General features: G+C 39.0%; 1 protein-coding gene across 1 annotated transcript in view; it reads right to left on the minus strand.

The window, feature by feature from the left end:
* The window catches only part of CDH8 (cadherin 8), a 409933-nt gene that overhangs the window by 131154 nt on the left and 258261 nt on the right, over positions 1-20518 (minus strand). The window contains exon 8 of the mRNA XM_070770688.1: positions 716-852. Within this exon, the coding sequence (XP_070626789.1) occupies positions 716-852 (137 nt within the window). The remainder of the gene's footprint in view (positions 1-715; positions 853-20518) is intronic.

Genomic DNA, 20518 nt, shown 5'->3' on the forward strand with positions numbered 1-20518 from the left:
AGTGTCAGTAAGTGCGATCTGAGAAGCTGCGCTCATTAAAAATTGGCAGAAAGACTAACATATGTTATTTTAACAACCCTGGAACCTCCCCTGAAAAAAAAATAAGGCTTACATTTTCACATGTAATTTAGGAAGAATTTTATATTGAAGATGTAATTTTAAATAGTCTGTGATTACTGTGTAAAACACATTAATTCTAAAAAAAAAAACAAACTATAATCTCATCTCCCCAAAATGTGATATATATTGATACTGTAAATTTTCTTTCTATAATTTCTGCATTTATATGTGTATGTGTATATGCATAGCTTAAATGTGTGAGCAATAGTTTCTATATTGTATATAATATAAATGTTAGTGTTCATTTAAATTTATGATCTATAGTTCTTAAATTCTACTTTTACTTACCCTTTTATGCTAAATCTTTCCCATATTTTAATATGCAAAACATTGTTTTTAATGGCTGAATAATGGGTATAAAGATACAGGAATACTTGGATGTAAAAATGTTTCCTTCCCACATATATTGCAACCTTTTGGTAATTTACCACAGCGTAAGTTATTTCATGTTGAGATGAAGCATTCCAAGTCTCCTTGGAAACAGAAGTTCTAATGCCAAAATATCTAAAAGAAACAGGACCACTTCTTGTATGATCCCTAGGCATAAACTGCACGCAGGCACACAAGGAAGAAATGAACAAACCCAGGCACTTACTGATTTCGGTAGCAATGATTGTTATGTTGTGCCACACACTTAATTCTCTGTCCAATGGTGTTGCAAGCGTTATCTTCCCATCATCAGCATTAATGTTGAATTGTCTCTCCAGGTCAGTGTGCCGGTCGATGGAAAACCTGCAAAACAGACACATCTGTAATCTACTTCAAAGTTTATATGATTCATACATTCCACAGCAGACCTTTAGTAATCCTTAGAGAGCCAGTTGTGAAGCGAAATGAATTGGTAAACTCAATGGCATCCTAATTTGTAAAACAAAACGACTGAATGAGGCACAAGAAACTTAATAATTATTGCCCAAGGAGTCATTAGCTACATATGCAACATGGAGGTCATAAACTGCCATCAGTTTCAATAGGTAACATCTTCAAAAATGGCTGCTGATGAAGAGTTAATTGGACAATCCATCACTTTTATTGGACAGCTTATGATAATTAGCAGTTGCCACAAAATACCATATAAAACAATGAACTCAAATCCAAAGGAGGATGGTGCTAGACAGCAAATTATTTATGGTAGGTCCAAGGAAATGTGTGTTTGTGTTAAACTTAGATTTGACTGCACAAAAGGTATGTGTTTTTGTTGCTGTTGGTTTGTTTTGTTATCATTTTAAGTAAGGTATATATTTAGGTTTCCTATTCATTTCTGTCCATAGACATCAGATGCTTTCTGATTCTCTGGTAAATAATTTTTTAAAATTGGTCTAGATATTTTAGCAGATTTAAAACTTTAATGGGCAGGTTAGTAGTTCTGTTGAGAAAACTTTTGGATAAGGCAGACATTAAGATGCTCTATGTCTATAGCCAAGTGCTTCTCGGGAACACTAAGTAACAAGATCATACAGGAATTACTTTTTTTTTACCACATTTACTAATATCTTAAGAAACACAAGGCATGATTAGAAAAACTGGCATGATTGGAAAAACTTTATTCCACAAATAAGCAGTGGAATAAAGTAAAACAGAATGAAATGGAGGTTCAAATAAGGATTGTGCATGTATGCTAAGTCACTTCAGTCATGTCTGACTCTTTGCGACCCTATAGACTATAGCCTTTGACTGTGTGGATCACAAGAAACTGTGGAAAATTCTGAAAGAGACGGGAATACCAGACCACCTGACCTGCCTCTTGAGAAATTTGTATGCAGGTCAGGAAGCAACAGTTAGAACTGGACATGGAACAACAGACTGGTTCCAAATAGGAAAAGGAGAACGTCAAGGCTGTATATTGTCACCCTGCTTATTTAACTTATATGCAGAGTACATCATGAGAAACGCTGGGCTGGAAGAAGCATGAGCTGGAATCAAGATTGCTGGGAGAAATATCAATAACCTCAGATATGCATATGACACCACCCTTATGGCAGAAAGTGAAGAGGAACTAAAAAGCCTCTTGATGAAAGTGAAAGTGGAGGGTGAAAAAGTTGGCTTAAAGCTCAACATTCAGAAAACAAAGATCATGGCATCTGGTCCCATCACTTCATGGGAAATAGATGGGGAAACAGTGGAAACAGTGTCAGACTTTATGTTGGGGGGCTCCAAAATCACTGCAGATGGTGATTGCAGCCATGAAATTAAAAGACGCTTACTCCTTGGAAGAAAAGTTATGACCAAACTAGATAGCATATTGAAAAGCAGAGACATTACTTTGCCAACTAAGGTCCATCTAGTCAAGGCTATGGTTTTTCCAGTGGTCATGTATGGATGTGAGAGTTGGACTGTGAAGAAAGCTGAGTGCTGAAGAATTGATGCTTTTGAACTGTGGTGTTGGAGAAGACTCTTGAGAGTCCCTTGGACTGCAAGGAGATCCAACCAGTCCATTCTGAAGGAGATCAGCCCTGGGATTTCTTTGGAAGGAATGATGCTAAAGCTGAAACTCCAGTACTTTGGCCACCTCATGGGAAGAGTTGACTCATTGGAAAAGACTCTGATGCTTGGAGGGATTGGGGGCAGGAGGAGAAGGGGACGACAGAGGATGAGATGGCTGGATGGCATCACTGACTCAATGGACGTGAGTCTGAGTGAACTCCAGGTGTTGGTGATGGACAGGGAGGCCTGGCGTGCTGCAATTCATGGGGTCGCAAAGAGTCGGACACGACTGAGGGACTGAACTGAACTGAACTGAGACTAGGCCCACTAGGGTCCTCTGTCCATGGAATTCTCCAGGCAAGAATACTGGAGTGGGTTGCCATGCCCTTCTCCACAGGATCTTCATGACCCAGGGATCAAGCCCGTGTCTCTTACGTCTCCTGCATTGGCAGGCAGGTTCTTTACCACTAGTGCCACCTGGGAAACCCTCAAAGAACTCCCCCAAATTTTTATGTTAAAACCCTCATTCCTAATGTGTGATAGCGTTTGGAAATAAGGCCTTTAGGAGGTAATTAGGGTTAGAATAAGTCATTAGAATAGGGCTCTCCTGTGGGATTAATGATCTTATTTAAAAAAAGAAAAGAAGAAGAAGGGGACATAGGCTGTCTCTTTTCTGCTCTCTGCCAAGGAGGATTCAAGAAGACAACCATACCAGAAAATGTGCCCTCACCATACAGTGGATCTGCTGGTACCTTGATCTTGGACTTCCCAGCCCCCAGAAACTGTGAGAAACAGATTTTTGGTGTTTAATCCACCCCATCTAGGATACTCTGTATCTAAGAAGCCCAAACTAAGACCAAGGTCACGTGCAATCCCATCTACGAGGCAGGACTGAGGAAACCTTTCATGGTTTAGGGGAACTCCTAAGAACTATACATGAAATCTGTTTATTGGTACCCATTAACACTAAATACGAAACATGCTCCATGGCTATTTGCAGCTAAGCGTATTTTCCATTTCTATGGTTTTTATTAACATTTATTATATCATCAAGAATAAAACTATGCTATTATAAGAAAAAAAATAAAATTTCCCATAATTTTGTATCTGTAGGTTTGTACTGTTAACATTTTAGTGGATTTCATTGCAAACATATAAACAGGTACTTTATGCTTATCTATCTATGCATATATACTTATTTGTATCTATATCTAACTCCAGGAAATAGTGAAAGACAGGGAAGCCTGACATGCTGCAGTTCATGGGGTCGCAAAGAATCGGACACAACCTAGCAACTGAATAACAACAACAACACAAAGGGGGATGGGTAAATGGATGGATAGCAGACAGACAGACATATAGGGATATGGATAACTCCTTGCTCCTCTTAGCTGTATCTTCTCATTAGAAATGGCACGCATGCTCCTTATCAGTTCAGTTCAGTCGCTCAGCCATGCCCGACTCACTGCGACTCCTTATACCAGATGCAGATATTAAGAAAAAAGACATTCCTGTAAATCCTCTACACCAATCACAAGCATCATTAGACATTCTGGAATAATATTAAAAAGTACTTAATTTTATTGACAGGATCTTCTTCCCTGTAGCTCAGACGGTAAAGAATCCGCTTGCGATCCAGGAGACCCAGGTTCCATCCCTGGGTCGGGAAGATCCCCTGGAGAAGAGAATGGCAACCCACTCCAGTATTCTTGCCTGGAGAATCCCATGGACAGAGAAGCCTGGCAGGCTACAGTCCATGGGGTCACAAAGAGTCAGACGTGACTGAGCTACTAACACTACTACTACTAATTTTATTGACAACAGTATGTTGCTAAATTCCTTGATAAAACCATGTACCAAGAGATCATAACTCCAGGTATAATAAAGACTTGCTGCTGCTGCTGCTGCTAAGTCACTTCAGTTGTGTCCGACTCTGTGCGACCCCACAGACGGCAGACCACCAGGCTCCCCCGTCCCTGGGATTCTCCAGGCAAGCACTGGAGTGGGTTGCCATTTCCTAATAAAGACTTAGATATAAAGAAAATAAATACACTGACTTGCATCTATACACCAGGAATTTATAAAACAATCCCTTGCCTAACCCTCAGGATAATTAGAGAAATTCAGAATGGATTTAAGAACCTAGAGACATAGCTGAATTAACAGTGCTTGCAAAATAATCCTGAACATGAGGAAGTAAGTGTTCACTGCAAAACATCTGAATCTGTTGTATTACTGAAAAAAAGACTAAAAATCATTATCCTGGGGAACAATGATTGTTGATTAGACCAATGAGGTTCCACGTTTAACTGTAAAATAATAGGCATGTGTTTTGCTCCAGATATCATGAACACTCTGTTAAAAGATCTAAGTGATGTCCAGAGGATTAATTATCACTATCTGCATCATATTCATAAATAAACTTTGCATGCACTGCTGGGTTCTAATAATTTTATTATCACACTGCTGATATTTCACACATTTATGCATCTGCCAATTTCCCAGAGGCCACAGAAAACGAGGTCGGAAACACACTCCATGGCTATTTGACTGCTGTCCAGTAAATGCCTAGAACTTCTGGCCTAGAAGAAGCGCTGGGAACAATGACAGAGTTTGGGAAGCTGTTTGTGTAATCCCTTATTTAAAACTGTACCATGCAACCTTGACATTGGAATAAATTATATCTCTATTATTTATATATTGTTGTTTCTAGGATAATTAATAAATACCCCGAGCCTCAGTTTCTTCACTGGCCAAATATAATACTCAAATCACAGGTCTGGTTGTGAAGATTAAAAATGAAACATAAATCAGTCTTTGGTAATTAGTAAGTGCTGAAGATATGTTCATCATCACCACATCACGATAATAACATCATGTCCCATTAAATGAAGCTTCATAAATTTTCCTACTCGGAAGGTGGTGGAGAAGGCCCCTTTCTTACCAGTTTATAAATAGCATAAATGTGGAAAAAACGTTTGGGTGTTATTTAACTCCCATAACTCTAAAAGAGACAGGGATATTTTTCTCATTTTTTAAAGATCAGCTCATGACGGACTTTATGAGGTGAGTCATAAGAATTTATAAAATACAGCCCTTTAGTAAGATCAGAGGTAAGATTGTCATAACATTACAAGATAACACAATGGGAGGAACTTGATGGGGGGAAAAAAAAAACAGCTTAAAATTCAGTTTAAAGTCTACCTTGACTGTATAAAGAAGCCTCTTGCTCCCTTTGTACACATTTTGCATATTTTATAGCCTAGTAGACTTCATGGTAAAGGCTGCCCAGAACTGCTAAATAGTTCAAAAATTCAGACTTAGCATCAATAAGCACGCATTAAACACCAAATGTATACCAGGCACAGTGCTAGATGCCTCTTTCTTTTTGCATCTTTCTCTCTTTGGTGTCTTATAAAATGAATAAAAGAAAAATCACAGGTGTGATTTCATCGTGTTATTAATCATTTTGTGCCTTTGTTACCTAATCTGTTAAATGGGAATTAGAATAGGTTTTGTGAGATGTAGACGAGGTAATACCTATAGAGCACTTATTGCAGTGCCTGGCACATATAATAATAAATATCTATTGAAAATCTCTAATGTTGTCATCACTCATCTGGAAACAGTAGGTTTCTACTAATGAATCCCAGGCCTCTCTTCACGTTTAAGCCAGCCTTCCTGTTACTCCTTGATTCTCTTTCCCTATACCAGTTCATCTGGGTTCTCATACCCATGGAAGCAGAAGCATGGAGGGTATCACTTTAAGTGACAAACTAAAGCCAAGGAGAAGGAGCATGTGGAGAGGCTCTTACTTGCACTTCTAGCATCATTTTAGCATCCATTTTTCTGCCACCTTTTCTGACCAAATCTCCATCCCATGAACTGACTGTTCCAAGTTCAAAGCATTATTGGACACATTCACTTTTTATTCATGTTGAATAACATATGAGTGTTTGTTATCATAGTTAAAATTAAGTACATTTTAACACAAGTTTGGATTAAAAAAAAAAAAACTGCACTCCACATGCCATTTTTAGCAATGCTCTCAGAAGATGCTTGCTCCCCACAAATAGCTATGCCTCTCCATTGCTAGTTGCAAAGATTCAGCTTGCTTTCCTGTGGTCCTTTAGCTGCCACCATCCACTCGGCTGTTTCAGTTTCTCCTCTCATCTTCTGTTCATTGCACTCTATGACACAGCTCCATCAGAGTAATAAAGGGAAGTGAAGTGTAGTTGCTCAGTCATGTCTGACTCTTTGCGACACCATGGACTCCATTTTCCAGGCAAGAATACTGGAGTGGGTTGCTACTTCCTTCTCCAGAGGATCTTCCCAACCCAGGGATTGAACCTGGGTCTCCCGCATTGTAGGCAGACACTTTACCATCTAAGCCACCAGGGAAGGGAAACCACAGTCAATTACGGGGCTTCCCAGGTGGCACTAGGGTAAAGAACCCACCCACCCGCCAACACAGGAAACAAAATGAGACATGAGTCCGATCCCTGGGTCAGGCAGATTCCCTGGAGGAGGGCATTGGCAATCCACTCCAGGACTCTTGCCTGGAAAATCCCATGCATGGAGGAGCCTGGTAGGCTGCAGTCCATGGGGTCACTAAGAGTCGGACATGACTGAGTGACTTCACTTTCACTTTTCACTTTCATGCATTGGAGAAGAAAATGGCAACCCAGTCCAGTGTTCTTGCCTGGAGAATCCCAGGGACGGGGGAGCCTGGTGGGCTGCCGTCTATGGGGTTACACAGAGTCACACAACTGAAGCGACTTAGCAGCAGCAGCAGCATTCTTGCCTGGAGAATCCCATGGAGAAGCCTGGTGGGCTACAGTCCATAGGGAGGGCAGAGAGTCAGACACGACGGAAGCGACTGAGCACATGTGCGTGCACACTCAGTTACAAGACTTGGATACAGACTGTTTTCTTACACCAATTAACAGAGAATAATTTCAAAGAGAAACAGGGTGGATTAAATTAACTGCAAACCCGAAGGAAAGACTTAATTTTTTAGAATCCCGTGTACCAGGCAAGTTCTTCAGATGTCATGATTTTGCATAGATGTCTCAGAACTAGAAGTAAGCCACACTGTTTTCTAGGATTCCCAGTATCTATCTGAATAGCAGCAGATAAAGTGGAAGAAACAGAAACCAGATAACCTTCAGTGGAATCTCACCGGTGAGATCTCACTGAAACAATGTAATTGGTCATAATCTCATAGGCTCATCTATAAATAGGAGAAAGGATCTATTAATATTTCACAAAATGGTTCTCTGCAATAAATGAATGGATACATGACTCAGATACAGCAAAGTAATTGGTTAATTAATAGGCGATTCTTTAAGCCCAGAATGACTGAAAATGAATAATTAGAAATAGAAAGATATAAATAAAATCGACCATTCACATCCTTTAGTAGTTTCCCAAGTGATACTAGAAAAATATTCCAAATCTGTCATGTGCATGAGTGCCTGCTAAGTCGTGTCTGACTCTGTGCAACTCTGTGGACGGCAGCCTGCCAGGCTCCTCCATCCATGGGGTTCTCCATGTAAGAATCCTGGAGTGTGTTGCCATGTCGTCCTCCAGGGGATCTTCCCGACCCAGGAATCCTACCCACATCTCTTACATCCCCAGCATTGGCAGGAAGGTTCCTTACCACTAGCACTACTTGGGAAGCCCAATCTCTTCATAGTGTTAGTCTATACCAGCCATCACCTTTTTCAAAATAGACTCTGAGCTGAAGAGGCTACTGGGTTTCTTTGCTTAGTGCTCATCCACAAGGAGCCTTTGGGACCTGACCCGAGTCTTCACTGATCTTCTCTTCCTTAAGGTTGTCCTCCCTATTATTCTACAATTAAGCATTTGCTGGACTTTTGCTCTTTAAAACAGGAAGAGATTGTTTGATTCTTATAACATCACATTGGTTGGAATTTTGTACTACAGTTATTCCATAACTCTCTGTTGGAAAGATGCACAAGCTTTCATTGAGCGTGGGTTGTTATTATGTAGGAAACATGGTGCTAAAGAAGTATGAGGAAAGGAGTAAATGGGATAAGAACAGAAGAAAAAAAGAAGAGTGAATTTGGTTCCCACTGTATCTACAGAAAAGTTCAATGTCTTCTAATTTGCATCTTAAAAGTCATAGGGTTTGTATCTCCGGTATTGAAGTCATTTTAATTTCTTTTTTTATTCACAAAAATGTTATTATTAACATAGTTGTTAAATTATATAAATTCTGTGCTGACTCGAACATTTCTCAGAATATTTTCAGGGTTTTAAAAATCATCAGTTTAAAAAATTAATTTATTTATTTTCAGTTCAGTTCAGTTCAGTTGCTCAGTCATGTCCAACTCTTTTTGACCCCATGAATTGCAGCACACCAGGCCTCCCTGTCCATCACCAACTCCCGGAGTTCACGCAGACTCAAGTCCATCGAGTCCATGGTGCCATCCAGCCATTGCATCCTCTGTTGTCCCCTTTTCCTCCTGCCCCCAATCCCTCCCAGCATTAGAGTCTTTTCCAGTGAGTCAACTCTTCACATGAGGTGGCCAAAGTACTGGAGTTTCAGCTCCAGCATCATTCCCTCCAAAGAACACCCAGGGCTGATCTCCTTTAGAATGGACTGGTTGGATCTCCTTGCAGTCCAGGGACTCTCAAGAGTCTTCTCCAACACCACAGTTCAAAAGCATCAATTCTTCAGGGCTTAGCTTTCTTCACAGTCCAACTCTCACATCTGTACATGACCACTGGAAAAACCATAGCCTTGACTAGACGGACCTTTGTTGGCAAAGTAATGTCTCTGCTTTTCAATTTGCTATCTAGGTTGACATAACTTTTCTTCCAAGCAGTAAGTGTCTTTTAATTTCATGGCTGCAGTCACGATCTGCAGTGATTTTGGAGCCCCCAAAAATAAAGTCTGACACTGTTCCCACTGTTTCCCCATCTATTTCCCACGAAGTGATGGAACCAGATGCCATGATCTTTGTTTTCTGAATATTGAGCTTTAAGCCAAGTTTTTCAGTCTCCTCTTTCACTTTCATCAAGAGGCTTTTTAGTTCCTCTTCACTTTCTGCCATAAGGGTGGTGTCATCTGCATATCTGAGGTTATTGATATTTCTCCCGGCAATCTTGATTCCAGCTTGTGCTTCTTCTAGCCCAGCATTTCTCATGAGGTACTCTGCATAGAAGTTAAATAAGCAGGGTGACAATATACAGCCTTGACATACTCCTTTTCCTATTTGGAACCAGTCTGTTGTTCCATGTCCAGTTCTAACTGTTGCTTCCTGACCTGCATACTGGTTTCTCAAGAGGCAGTGAGGTGATCTGGTATTCCCATCTCTTTCAGAATTTTCCACAGTTTATTGTGATCCACACAGTCAAAGGCTTTGGCATAGTCAATAAAGCAGAAATAGATTGGAGGCTAATTACTTTAAAATTGTTGTGGTTTTTGCCATACATCAACATGAATCAGCCATGGGTGTTCATGTGTCCCATCATCCTGAACCCTGAAGGCTTCATTTTAATATCTTGAAAATACACATATGTTTGATTTGCTGTTCTTTTACAGATTTACTTAAGATGCGTTTGAGACAACAGAACTCATTCAAAGAGACTAGAATATATTTTGGAGAGTCATCTTTTTGCCACAATAAGAAGAAAGATTTTAACACAGTAGGGCATGGTATGTGACAAAACAGGCTTCTTGGACCATGTTATTAATAACATCAATCCTAATGATGGCAATTTTGCAAACAGACATTCTCATTCTATAACAATGAAGATGGTTTAGAAACTGCATCACCCATGATAATCAATATTCAACTTTCCCTATTTCAACTTTCCCATTCTATTCCAACAACTATCCTGGTTTGCTTCAATCTTGCTGCTGCTGCTAAGTTGCTTCAATCGTGTCCAACTCTATGCGACCCCATAGATGGTAGCCCACCAGGCTCCCCCGTCCCTGGGACTCCCCACGCAAGAACACTGGAGTGGGTTGCCATTTCCTTCTCCAATGCATGAAAGTGAAAAGTGAAAGTGAAGTCGCTCATTCGTGTCCGACTCTTAGCGACCCCATGGACTACAGCCCACCAGGCTCCTCCATCCATGGGATTTTCCAGGCAAGAGTATTGGAGTGGGGTGCCATTGCCTTCTCCACTAATATTCCTCTAACTTGTAGTAGTATGTCTTAGAAATGAATGCTAACAACTTCATCATTGTACTTTGTGAAGTAAAGGCTATGGATGTGAGGAAATTCCTACCTAGATGCTTAGCACTTTGTTGGGGATCTAATTTAACCTACTGGGCTCTGACCATGAGCACAAACTTTGTCACCAGTTCACTCAATCAAGAGTAGTTTGCAGAGGTCAGAAGTTAATATTAGAAGATATCACTATTGCAGTGATTGAGACTAGGTCAAAATGGGCAACTGGATATTATTATATTGGAAAATAGCACCCTTTCTGCATTGCTGCAATATACAACTTTTACCTGAATCATAGTGAAGTCGCTCAGTCGTGCCCGACTCTTTGAGACCCCATGGATAGTAGCCTGCACCAAGCTCCTCCGTCCATGGGATTTTTCAAGGCAAGAAGTACTGGAGTGGGTTGCCATTTCCTTCTCCAACCTGAATCATATGTTTACTCAATTATCACAGCCTAACTATTTACATTTCATACCAATATTTGGCACAAAATCCTGTATCTTGTTTGTGTGTGTGTAAGACAGATTTTACCATCAACATATAAATATTATATGTATATATACATTCATTCATTTGTTCATTTAAAGCATCTCCTACTCCCTCTTCCCAATCTTGCCCCATATGACACACCTACAGAGACCCTCTGTCCCTACTGAATTTCTGTTTCTTGTTTGCAATAAAGAACATCAAACTCTGATAATATCAAGAGTATTTTAAGGATGATCAGCACCAAGCTTTCAATATCAAGGAGTCTTTTCCACTCCCAGTGACTTGTGTCAGAAAGGAAGAATGTAAATTAAAGTCTGGAATGTGCACGAGAAGCTACACCAGTTATCTTAATAATCAGGTAAAGATAAATAATTTTCTCTCAAAAGTTACTCTGGACTATATTATTATTAATACAGTATTTGTGAAATACCTGATGAATTTTCAAGAGAAAGACCCTTTTCTTCCTAATGTCTCCTCTAGGCCAATTTATAGATCTATCCTTAGTTTCTTCATCTGAAAAATGAGAATAGACTACCTTCTTTTTTTTTTTTTCCTAATTTTATTTTTAAACTTTACATAATTGTATTAGTTTTGCCAAATATCAAAATGAATCCGCCACAGGTATACATGTGTTCCCCATCCCGAACCCTCCTCCCTCCTCCCTCCCCATACCATCCCTCTGGGCCGTCCCAGTGCGCCAGCCCCAAGCATCCAGCATCGTGCATCGAACCTGGACTGGCAACTCGTTTCCTACATGATATTTTACATGTTTCATTGCCATTCTCCCAAATCTTCCCACCCTCTCCCTCTCCCACAGAGTCCATAAGACTGTTCTATTCATCAGTGTCTCTTTTGCTGTCTCGTACACCGGGTTATTGTTACCATCTTTCTAAATTCCATATATATGCGTTAGTATACTGTATTTATGTTTTTCCTTCTGGCTTACTTCACTCTGTATAATAGGCTCCAGTTTCATCCACCTCATTAGAACTGATTCAAATGTATTCTTTTTAATGGCTGAGTAATACTCCATTGTGTATATGTACCACTGCTTTCTTATCCATTCATCTGCTGATGGACATCTAGGTTGCTTCCATGTCTTGGCTATTATAAACAGTGCTGCGATGAACATTGGGGTACACGTGTCTCTTTCCCTTCTGGTTTCCTCAGTGTGTATGCCCAGCAGTGGGATTGCTGGATCATAAGGCAGTTCTATTTCCAGTTTTTTAAGGAATCTCCACACTGTTCTCCATAGTGGCTGTACTAGTTTGCATTCCCACCAACAGTGTAAGAGGGTTCCCTTTTCTCCACACCCTCTCCAGCATTTATTATTTGTAGACTTTTGGATCGCAGCCATTCTGACTGGTGTGAAATGGTACCTCATAGTGGTTTTGATTTGCATTTCTCTGATAATGAGTGATGTTGAGCATCTTTTCATGTGTTTGTTAGCCATCTGTATGTCTTCTTTGGAGAAATGTCTATTTAGTTCTTTGGCCCATTTTTTGATTGGGTCGTTTATTTTTCTGGAGTTGAGCTGTAGGAGTTGCTTGTATATTTTTGAGATTAGTTGTTTGTCGGTTGCTTCATTTGCTATTATTTTCTCCCATTCTGAAGGCTGTCTTTTCACCTTGCTAATAGTTTCCTTTGATGTGCAGAAGCTTTTAAGGTTAATTAGGTCCCGTTTGTTTATTTTTGCTTTTATTTCCAATATTCTGGGAGGTGGGTCATAGAGGATCCTGCTGTGATGTATGTCGGAGAGTGTTTTGCCTATGTTCTCCTCTAGGAGTTTTATAGTTTCTGGTCTTATGTTGAGATCTTTAATCCATTTTGAGTTTATTTTTGTGTATTGTGTTAGAAAGTGGTCCAGTTTCATTCTTTTACAAGTGGTTGACCAAATTTCCCAGCACCACTTGTTAAAGAGATTGTCTTTAATCCATTGTATATTCTTGCCTCCTTTGTCAAAGACAAGGTGTCCATAAGTGCGTGGATTTATCTCTGGGCTTTCTATGTTATTCCATTGATCAATATTTCTGTCTTTGTGCCAGTACCATACTGTCTTGATAACTGTGGCTTTGTAGTAGAGCCTGAAGTCAGGTAGGTTGATTCCTCCAGTTCCATTCTTCTTTCTCAAGATCGCTTTGGCTATTCGAGGTTTTTTGTATTTCCATACAAATTGTGAAATTATTTGTTCTAGCTCTGTGAAGAATACGGTTGGTAGCTTGATAGGGATTGCGTTGAATCTATAAATTGCTTTGGGTAGTATACTCATTTTCACTATATTGATTCTTCCAATCCATGAACATGGTATATTTCTCCATCTATTAGTGTCCTCTTTGATTTCTTTCACCAGTGTTTTATAGTTTTCTATATATAGGTCTTTAGTTTCTTTAGGTAGATATATTCCTAAGTATTTTATTCTTTCCGTTGCAATGGTGAATGGAATTGTTTCCTTAATTTCTCTTTCTGTTTTCTCATTATTAGTGTATAGGAATGCAAGGGATTTCTGTGTGTTGATTTTATATCCTGCAACTTTACTATAGTCATTGATTATTTCTAGTAATTTTCTGGTGGAATCTTTAGGGTTTTCTATGTAGAGGATCATGTCATCTGCAAATAGTGAGAGTTTTACTTCTTCTTTTCCAATTTGGATTCCTTTTATTTCTTTTTCTGCTCTGATTGCTGTGGCCAAAACTTCCAAAACTATGTTGAATAGTAATGGTGAAAGTGGGCACCCTTGTCTTGTTCCTGACTTTAGAGGAAATTCTTTCAATTTTTCACCATTGAGGATAATGTTTGCTGTGGGTTTGTCATATATAGCTTTTATTATGTTGAGGTATGTTCCTTCTATTCCTGCTTTCTGGAGAGTTTTTATCATAAATGGATGTTGAATTTTGTCAAAGGCTTTCTCTGCATCTATTGAGATAATCATATGGTTTTTATTTTTCAATTTGTTAATGTGGTGTATTACATTGATTGATTTGCGGATATTGAAGAATCCTTGCATCCCTGGGATAAAGCCCACTTGATCATGGTGTATGATCTTTTTAATGTGTTGTTGGATTCTGATTCCTAGAATTTTGTTAAGGATTTTTGCATCTATGTTCATCAGTGATATTGGCCTGTAGTTTTCTTTTTTTGTGGCATCTTTGTCAGGTTTTGGTATTAGGGTGATGGTGGCCTCATAGAATGAGTTTGGAAGTTTACCTTCCTCTGCAATTTTCTGGAAGAGATTGAGCAGGATAGGTGTTAGCTCTTCTCTAAATTTTTGGTAGAATTCAGCTGTGAAGCCGTCTGGACCGGGGCTTTTGTTTGCTGGAAGATTTTTGATTACAGTTTCAATTTCCATGCTTGTGATGGGTCTGTTAAGATTTTCTACTTCTTCCTGGTCCAGTTTTGGAAAGTTGTACTTTTCTAAGAATTTGTCCGTTTCTTCCACGTTGTCCATTTTATTGGCATATAATTGTTGATAGTAGTCTCTTATGATCCTTTGTATTTCTGTGTTGTCTGTTGTGATCTCTCCATTTTCGTTTCTAATTTTGTTGATTTGATTTTTCTCCCTTTGTTTCTTGATGAGTCTGGCTAATGGTTTGTCAATTTTATTTATCCTTTCAAAGAACCAGCTTTTGGTTTTGTTGATTTTTGCTATGGTCTCTTTTGTTTCTTTTGCATTTATTTCTGCCCTAATTTTTAAGATTTCTTTCCTTCTACTAACCCTGGGGTTCTTCATTTCTTCCTTTTCTAGTTTCTTTAGGTGTAGAGTTAGGTTATTTATTTGACTTTTTTCTTGTTTCTTGAGGTGTGCCTGTATTGCTATGAACTTTCCCCTTAGGACTGCTTTTACCGTGTCCCACAGGTTTTGGGTTGTTGTGTTTTCATTTTCATTCATTTCTATGCAAATTTTGATTTCTTCTGTAATTTGTTGGTTATTCAGCAGTGTGTTGTTCAGCCTCCATATGTTGGAATTTTTAATAGTTTTTCTCCTGTAATTGAGATCTAATCTTACTGCATTGTGGTCAGAAAAAATGCTTGGAATGATTTCTATTTTTTTGAATTTACCAAGCCTAGCTTTATGGCCCAGGATGTGATCTATCCTGGAGAAGGTTCCATGTGCGCTTGAGAAAAAAGTGAAATTCATTGTTTTGGGATGAAATGTCCTATAGATATCAATTAGGTCTAACTGGTCTATTGCATTGTTTAAAGTTTGTGTTTCCTTGTTAATTTTCTGTTTAGTTGATCTATCCATAGGTGTAAGTGGGGTATTAAAGTCTCCCACTATTATTGTGTTATTGTTAATTTCTCCTTTCATACTTGTTAGTATTTGTCTTACGTACTGTGGTGCTCCAGTGTTGGGTGCATATATATTTATAATTGTTATATCTTCTTCTTGGATTGATCCTTTGATCATTATGTAGTGACCTTCTTTGTCTCTTTTCACAGCCTTTGTTTTAAAGTCTATTTTATCTGATATGAGGATTGCTACTCCTGCTTTCTTTTGGTCCCTATTTGCATGGAAAATCTTTTTCCAGCCCTTCACTTTCAGTCTGTATGTGTCCCCTGTTTTGAGGTGGGTCTCTTGTAGACAACATATGTAGGGGTCTTGTTTTTGTATCCATTCAGCCAGTCTTTGTCTTTTGGTTGGGGCATTCAACCCATTTACATTTAAGGTAATTACTGATAAGTATGATCCCGTTGCCATTTACTTTATTGTTTTGGGTTCGAGTTTATACCCGTTTTTGTGTTTCCTGTCTAGAGAATATCCTTTAGTATTTGTTGGAGAGCTGGTTTGGTGGTGCAGAATTCTCTCAGCTTTTGCTTGTCTGAAAAGCTTTTGATTTCTCCTTCATACTTGAATGAGATCCTTGCTGGGTACAATAATCTGGGCTGTAGGTTATTTTCTTTCATCATTTTAAGTATGTCTTGCCATTCCCTCCTGGCTTGAAGAGTTTCTATTGAAAGATCAGCTGTTATCCTTATGGGAATTCCCTTGTGTGTTATTTGTTGTTTTTCCCTTGCTGCTTTTAATATTTGTTCTTTGTGTTTGATCTTTGTTAATTTGATTAATATGTGTCTTGGGGTGTTTCGCCTTGGGTTTATCCTGTTTGGGACTCTCTGGATTTCTTGGACTTGGGTGATTATTTCCTTCCCCATTTTAGGGAAGTTTTCAACTATTATCTCCTCAAGTATTTTCTCATGGTCTTTCTTTTTGTCTTCTTCTTCTGGAACCCCTATGATTCGAATGTTGTAGCGTTTAATATTGTCCTGGAGGTTTCTGAGCTTGTCCTCATTTCTTTTAATTCGTTTTTCTTTTATCCTCTCTGATTCATTTATTTCTACCATTCTATCTTCTAATTCACTAATCCTGTCTTCTGCCTCTGTTATTCTACTATTTGTTGCCTCCAGAGTGTTTTTAATTTCACTTATTGCATTATTCATTATATACTGACTCTTTTTTATTTCTTCTAGGTCCTTGTTAAACCTTTCTTGCATCTTCTCAATCCTTGTCTCCAGGCTATTTATCTGTGATTCCATTTTAGTTTCAAGATTTTGGATCAATTTCACTATCATTATTCGGAATTCTTTATCAGGTAGATTCCCTATCTCTTCCTCTTTTGTTTGGTTTGGTGGGCATTTATCCTGTTCCTTTATCTGCTGAGTATTCCTCTGTCTCTTCATCTTGTTTAAATTGCTGAGTTTGGGGTGTCCTTTCCGTATTCTGGCAGTTTGTGGAGTTCTCTTTATTGTGGCGTTTCCTCACTGTGTGTGGGTTTGTACAGGTGCCTTGTCAAGGTTTCCTGGTTAGGGAAGCTTGTGTCGGTGTTCTGGTGGGTGGAGCTGTATTTCTTCTCTCTCCTTTCGAAGAGTTGGGTTGCTTTTCTGGGTGCCTGATGTCCTCTGCCGGCATTCAGAAGTTGTTTTGTGGAATTTACTCGACGTTTAAATGCTCTTTTGATGAATTTGTGGGGGAGAAAGTGTTCTCCCCATCCTACTCCTCCGCCATCTTGGCTCCTCCCTCCAATAGACTACCTTCTTTTAAAGTTTAAGGTAAATCCCCTTAGGTAATGCATTGTAAATTTCCTTTTGATTTTTTTTTTTTTAGATTGTTGTTGTGGATCATTGTTAAAGTCTGTATTGAATTTGTTATAATACTGCTTCTGTCATGTTTTGTTTTTTTGGCTGCAAGGTATGTGGGATGTTAGCTTCCCTATCCCTAATCAAGCCTGCACCCCCTGCAATGGAAGGCAAAGTCTTAACCACTGGACTGCTAGGGATGTCCTCCTTTTGCTTTTTAAATGCAGTTTCATACTGAATATTTATCATTATTTCTAGTTAGACACTCTGACAAATGTCTAGGTATTTTTAAACAACAATAATAACATATTTGAAAGATTCTGATGTTGTTGTTTAGTCACCAAGGTGTGTCGGACTCTTCACGATCCCTCGGACTGCAGATACCAGGCTTCCCTGTCCCTCAAAGGATGAAGCAGATCCACCTACAATAATCATCCTTAGATACCTTCACTTACTTAGGGTCACATATAGAAATCTCAGATGCTAAATCTGTTGGTTTAGAGAATGTCCCATTTTCTGAGCATGCATTTTGTTTTATAGTTTGTTCCACTCATACCTTAAAAAGATGCCATCATAAAGCCAAAGTCGTACATGTAAATTTCTGCAGTCACAAGACCAAAATTAGTGTGTCCCAGATAAAATCTAATTCATGATTAATTATTTAATATTTACATAATATCTTTAGAGAAATTCTAATTTTCTCCCTGAGTCATCAAAATAATCATTTATAACTGAGAACTCTAAATCCAATATGATGACAAAAATATGAAAAAAAGTGAATGCTTTACATAAAAGATTAATGTAAATTTTTAATTTTTTATTTAATTCCATAAAGGCTTAGTGACTGCTTCTTTTAGTCAAGTATGATGCTAAATGCTTGAACAAAGCCTCCTCTCAGACACACTGGTTGTGTTTTTCTCATTTCTTACAATGAAAAATGGCAAGCACTGTAATAAAGTCATTGTTATACTGCAGTTAGAAAGGGGCCCCAGATGTGCCTGGGAAAGGGGAGGGTGGTCAAAGATGACACCACAGTGTGGCAGCATCTGTTTGGGGACAGGAAGAATGAGTAGGGGTTTTCCAGGTAGAATATGTAGGGAGAGCATCCCCAGCAGAAAGGAATACAGGAAGAAAATCTTGGGTTTGTTTAGGAAACGATAGAATTAAGGACCAGGCTGGGCATGGTGAGAGCTAAGGTCTGACAGATGAGCAACCTGCCCTTTCATTCCCATCCTTCCTTTCATCTTGTCCCTTCCATCCCTCTTTCTTTTACTCTTTACTGAGTATTTCTTATATATAAGGCATTGTGTTAGTTGCCAAGACAGACATGGCCTTGCTTTCATGTAACTGAGTCTACCTGTAGAGAAAGACAATGAAAGGAAATAAGATTTTTAAAGCTTACAGTGATGTATTCTTGAAAAAGAAAAGGGATTAGATGTATAAAATGTTATTAAAATACGCCTGTCAAAAGAAACAGCAAATATGAAAGGTCAGTTAGGAAGATGGTCAGTATTTTTAACGACTAACAAATGACAGGATTGTTGAAATTCAGGATTCAGTGCGGGGGTGGGCATTGGGAAGGACCTTGGAAACCATGTTGAAGAATTAAGTTTTTTCACTTGCAGGAAATGAGGAACCACTTGAACAAAATACAGGAGGAGAATGACATGATCTAAACCGCAGCTGGATTCCACAGGACTTTCTGTATTGTACAAATGTGCTTTGTCCAAGATGGTAAGCGCTAGCTCTATGTGGCTATGTAGCCCTTGAAATCTAGCTAGTGTGACTGAGAAATTGAAATCATGATTATATTTAATTTAATTCATTTTATTTCCATTCAAAGAGCCACATGTGGCTAGTGGCTACAATATCAGCACAGATCTAAACTGAGTTAGAGATCACTGGGGCAGCCGTGTGGATACCAAAGGGCAGGAGACAAGCACACGGGGCTGCTGTAACTGCTCACCTTAAAGAGGACAGTGTTTGGGACTCCCCTGGTGGGCCACTGGTTAAGAATCTGCTTCTTCAGGGGGCCCAGGTTCTATTCCGGGTTGGGGAACTAAGATCCGTGCAAGGCACAGAGCAGCAAAAAAAAAAAGGGGGGGGGGCAAATATGATGGTGTTTGAGCTTAGTAACTAAAATAAACAGGACATGGTGATTATTTGGATATAGGAAGTAAAGGACATTAAAGAATTTTGAAACAATACCCTTGTGGAAGGCTCATAACTGTCTTCTATTAATCTACATTGCTTTCAAATTAGATAATTCTCTTTCTTTTGTCTCCTTTTAGCCATATTTACCTAATTAATCACAAAATACACCAAACTGGTCAAACAGTTCACATAAAGATGAGCAAATATGGACTTCCCTGGTGATAGAGTGGATAGTAATCTGCCTGTGAATGCAGGGGACAGGGGTTCCGTCCTTGGTCTGGGAAGACGGTGCGCCATAACTACTGAAACCCAAGCACTCTAGGACCTCAGAGTCACTGCTACTGAAGCCCGTGTGCCTGCAACCTGTACTCTGAAACAAGAGATGCCCATGCACCGCAACACAGAGTCCCACTTGCAGCAACTAGAAAAAACCTGAGCATAATAATGAAGACCCAGCACAACGAAAAAGAACTACATACACAAATTATCCAGAAAAAAAAAAAAAAGGAGAGAGTGAATCCCTAAAAGCAGCCAACTGAAAAAGGACATTACATTAAAAAAAAAAAAAAAAAAGACTACCAAAATGTAATTAAATATTTCCATAAATGGTATCTGTAGCTCAGAGCAGGTATCTGATATTTCCCTCTGGTGTGTCTTTTTATGATGGGAGATAGGATTTGTGAGGATAAAATCTTCTACACCCATGATAACCTTGATTCTCACTGTTTACCCTCAGGTCACAGGAATCCCAACAACTCTCATAAATCTCAAGGGGCTCACAACGACCTAAGGCTGACAGGGGACAGTTAGCAGTGAAGAGTAGCTTTTAACTCACTTAGTTACCTTCTTGGGGCTGTCAATCAGGCCAATAATGACTTTTCCCTATATGAAAGAATATGCAGAGTTGATGAATGGCACATGGACAATAAGGAAGAGATGGAGTGAGATGGAAATACATCATTGTGTAGCTGTATGGATCAGGAGACCACAACCAGAATTGAGACTTAATAAATATTTCATGTATTTATCATGGCCTTCCTAATTTTTGGCCTGTCT

The sequence above is a fragment of the Bos indicus genome, chromosome 18 (assembly GCF_029378745.1).
Source record: "Bos indicus isolate NIAB-ARS_2022 breed Sahiwal x Tharparkar chromosome 18, NIAB-ARS_B.indTharparkar_mat_pri_1.0, whole genome shotgun sequence".
Classification (NCBI taxonomy): domain Eukaryota; kingdom Metazoa; phylum Chordata; class Mammalia; order Artiodactyla; family Bovidae; genus Bos; species Bos indicus.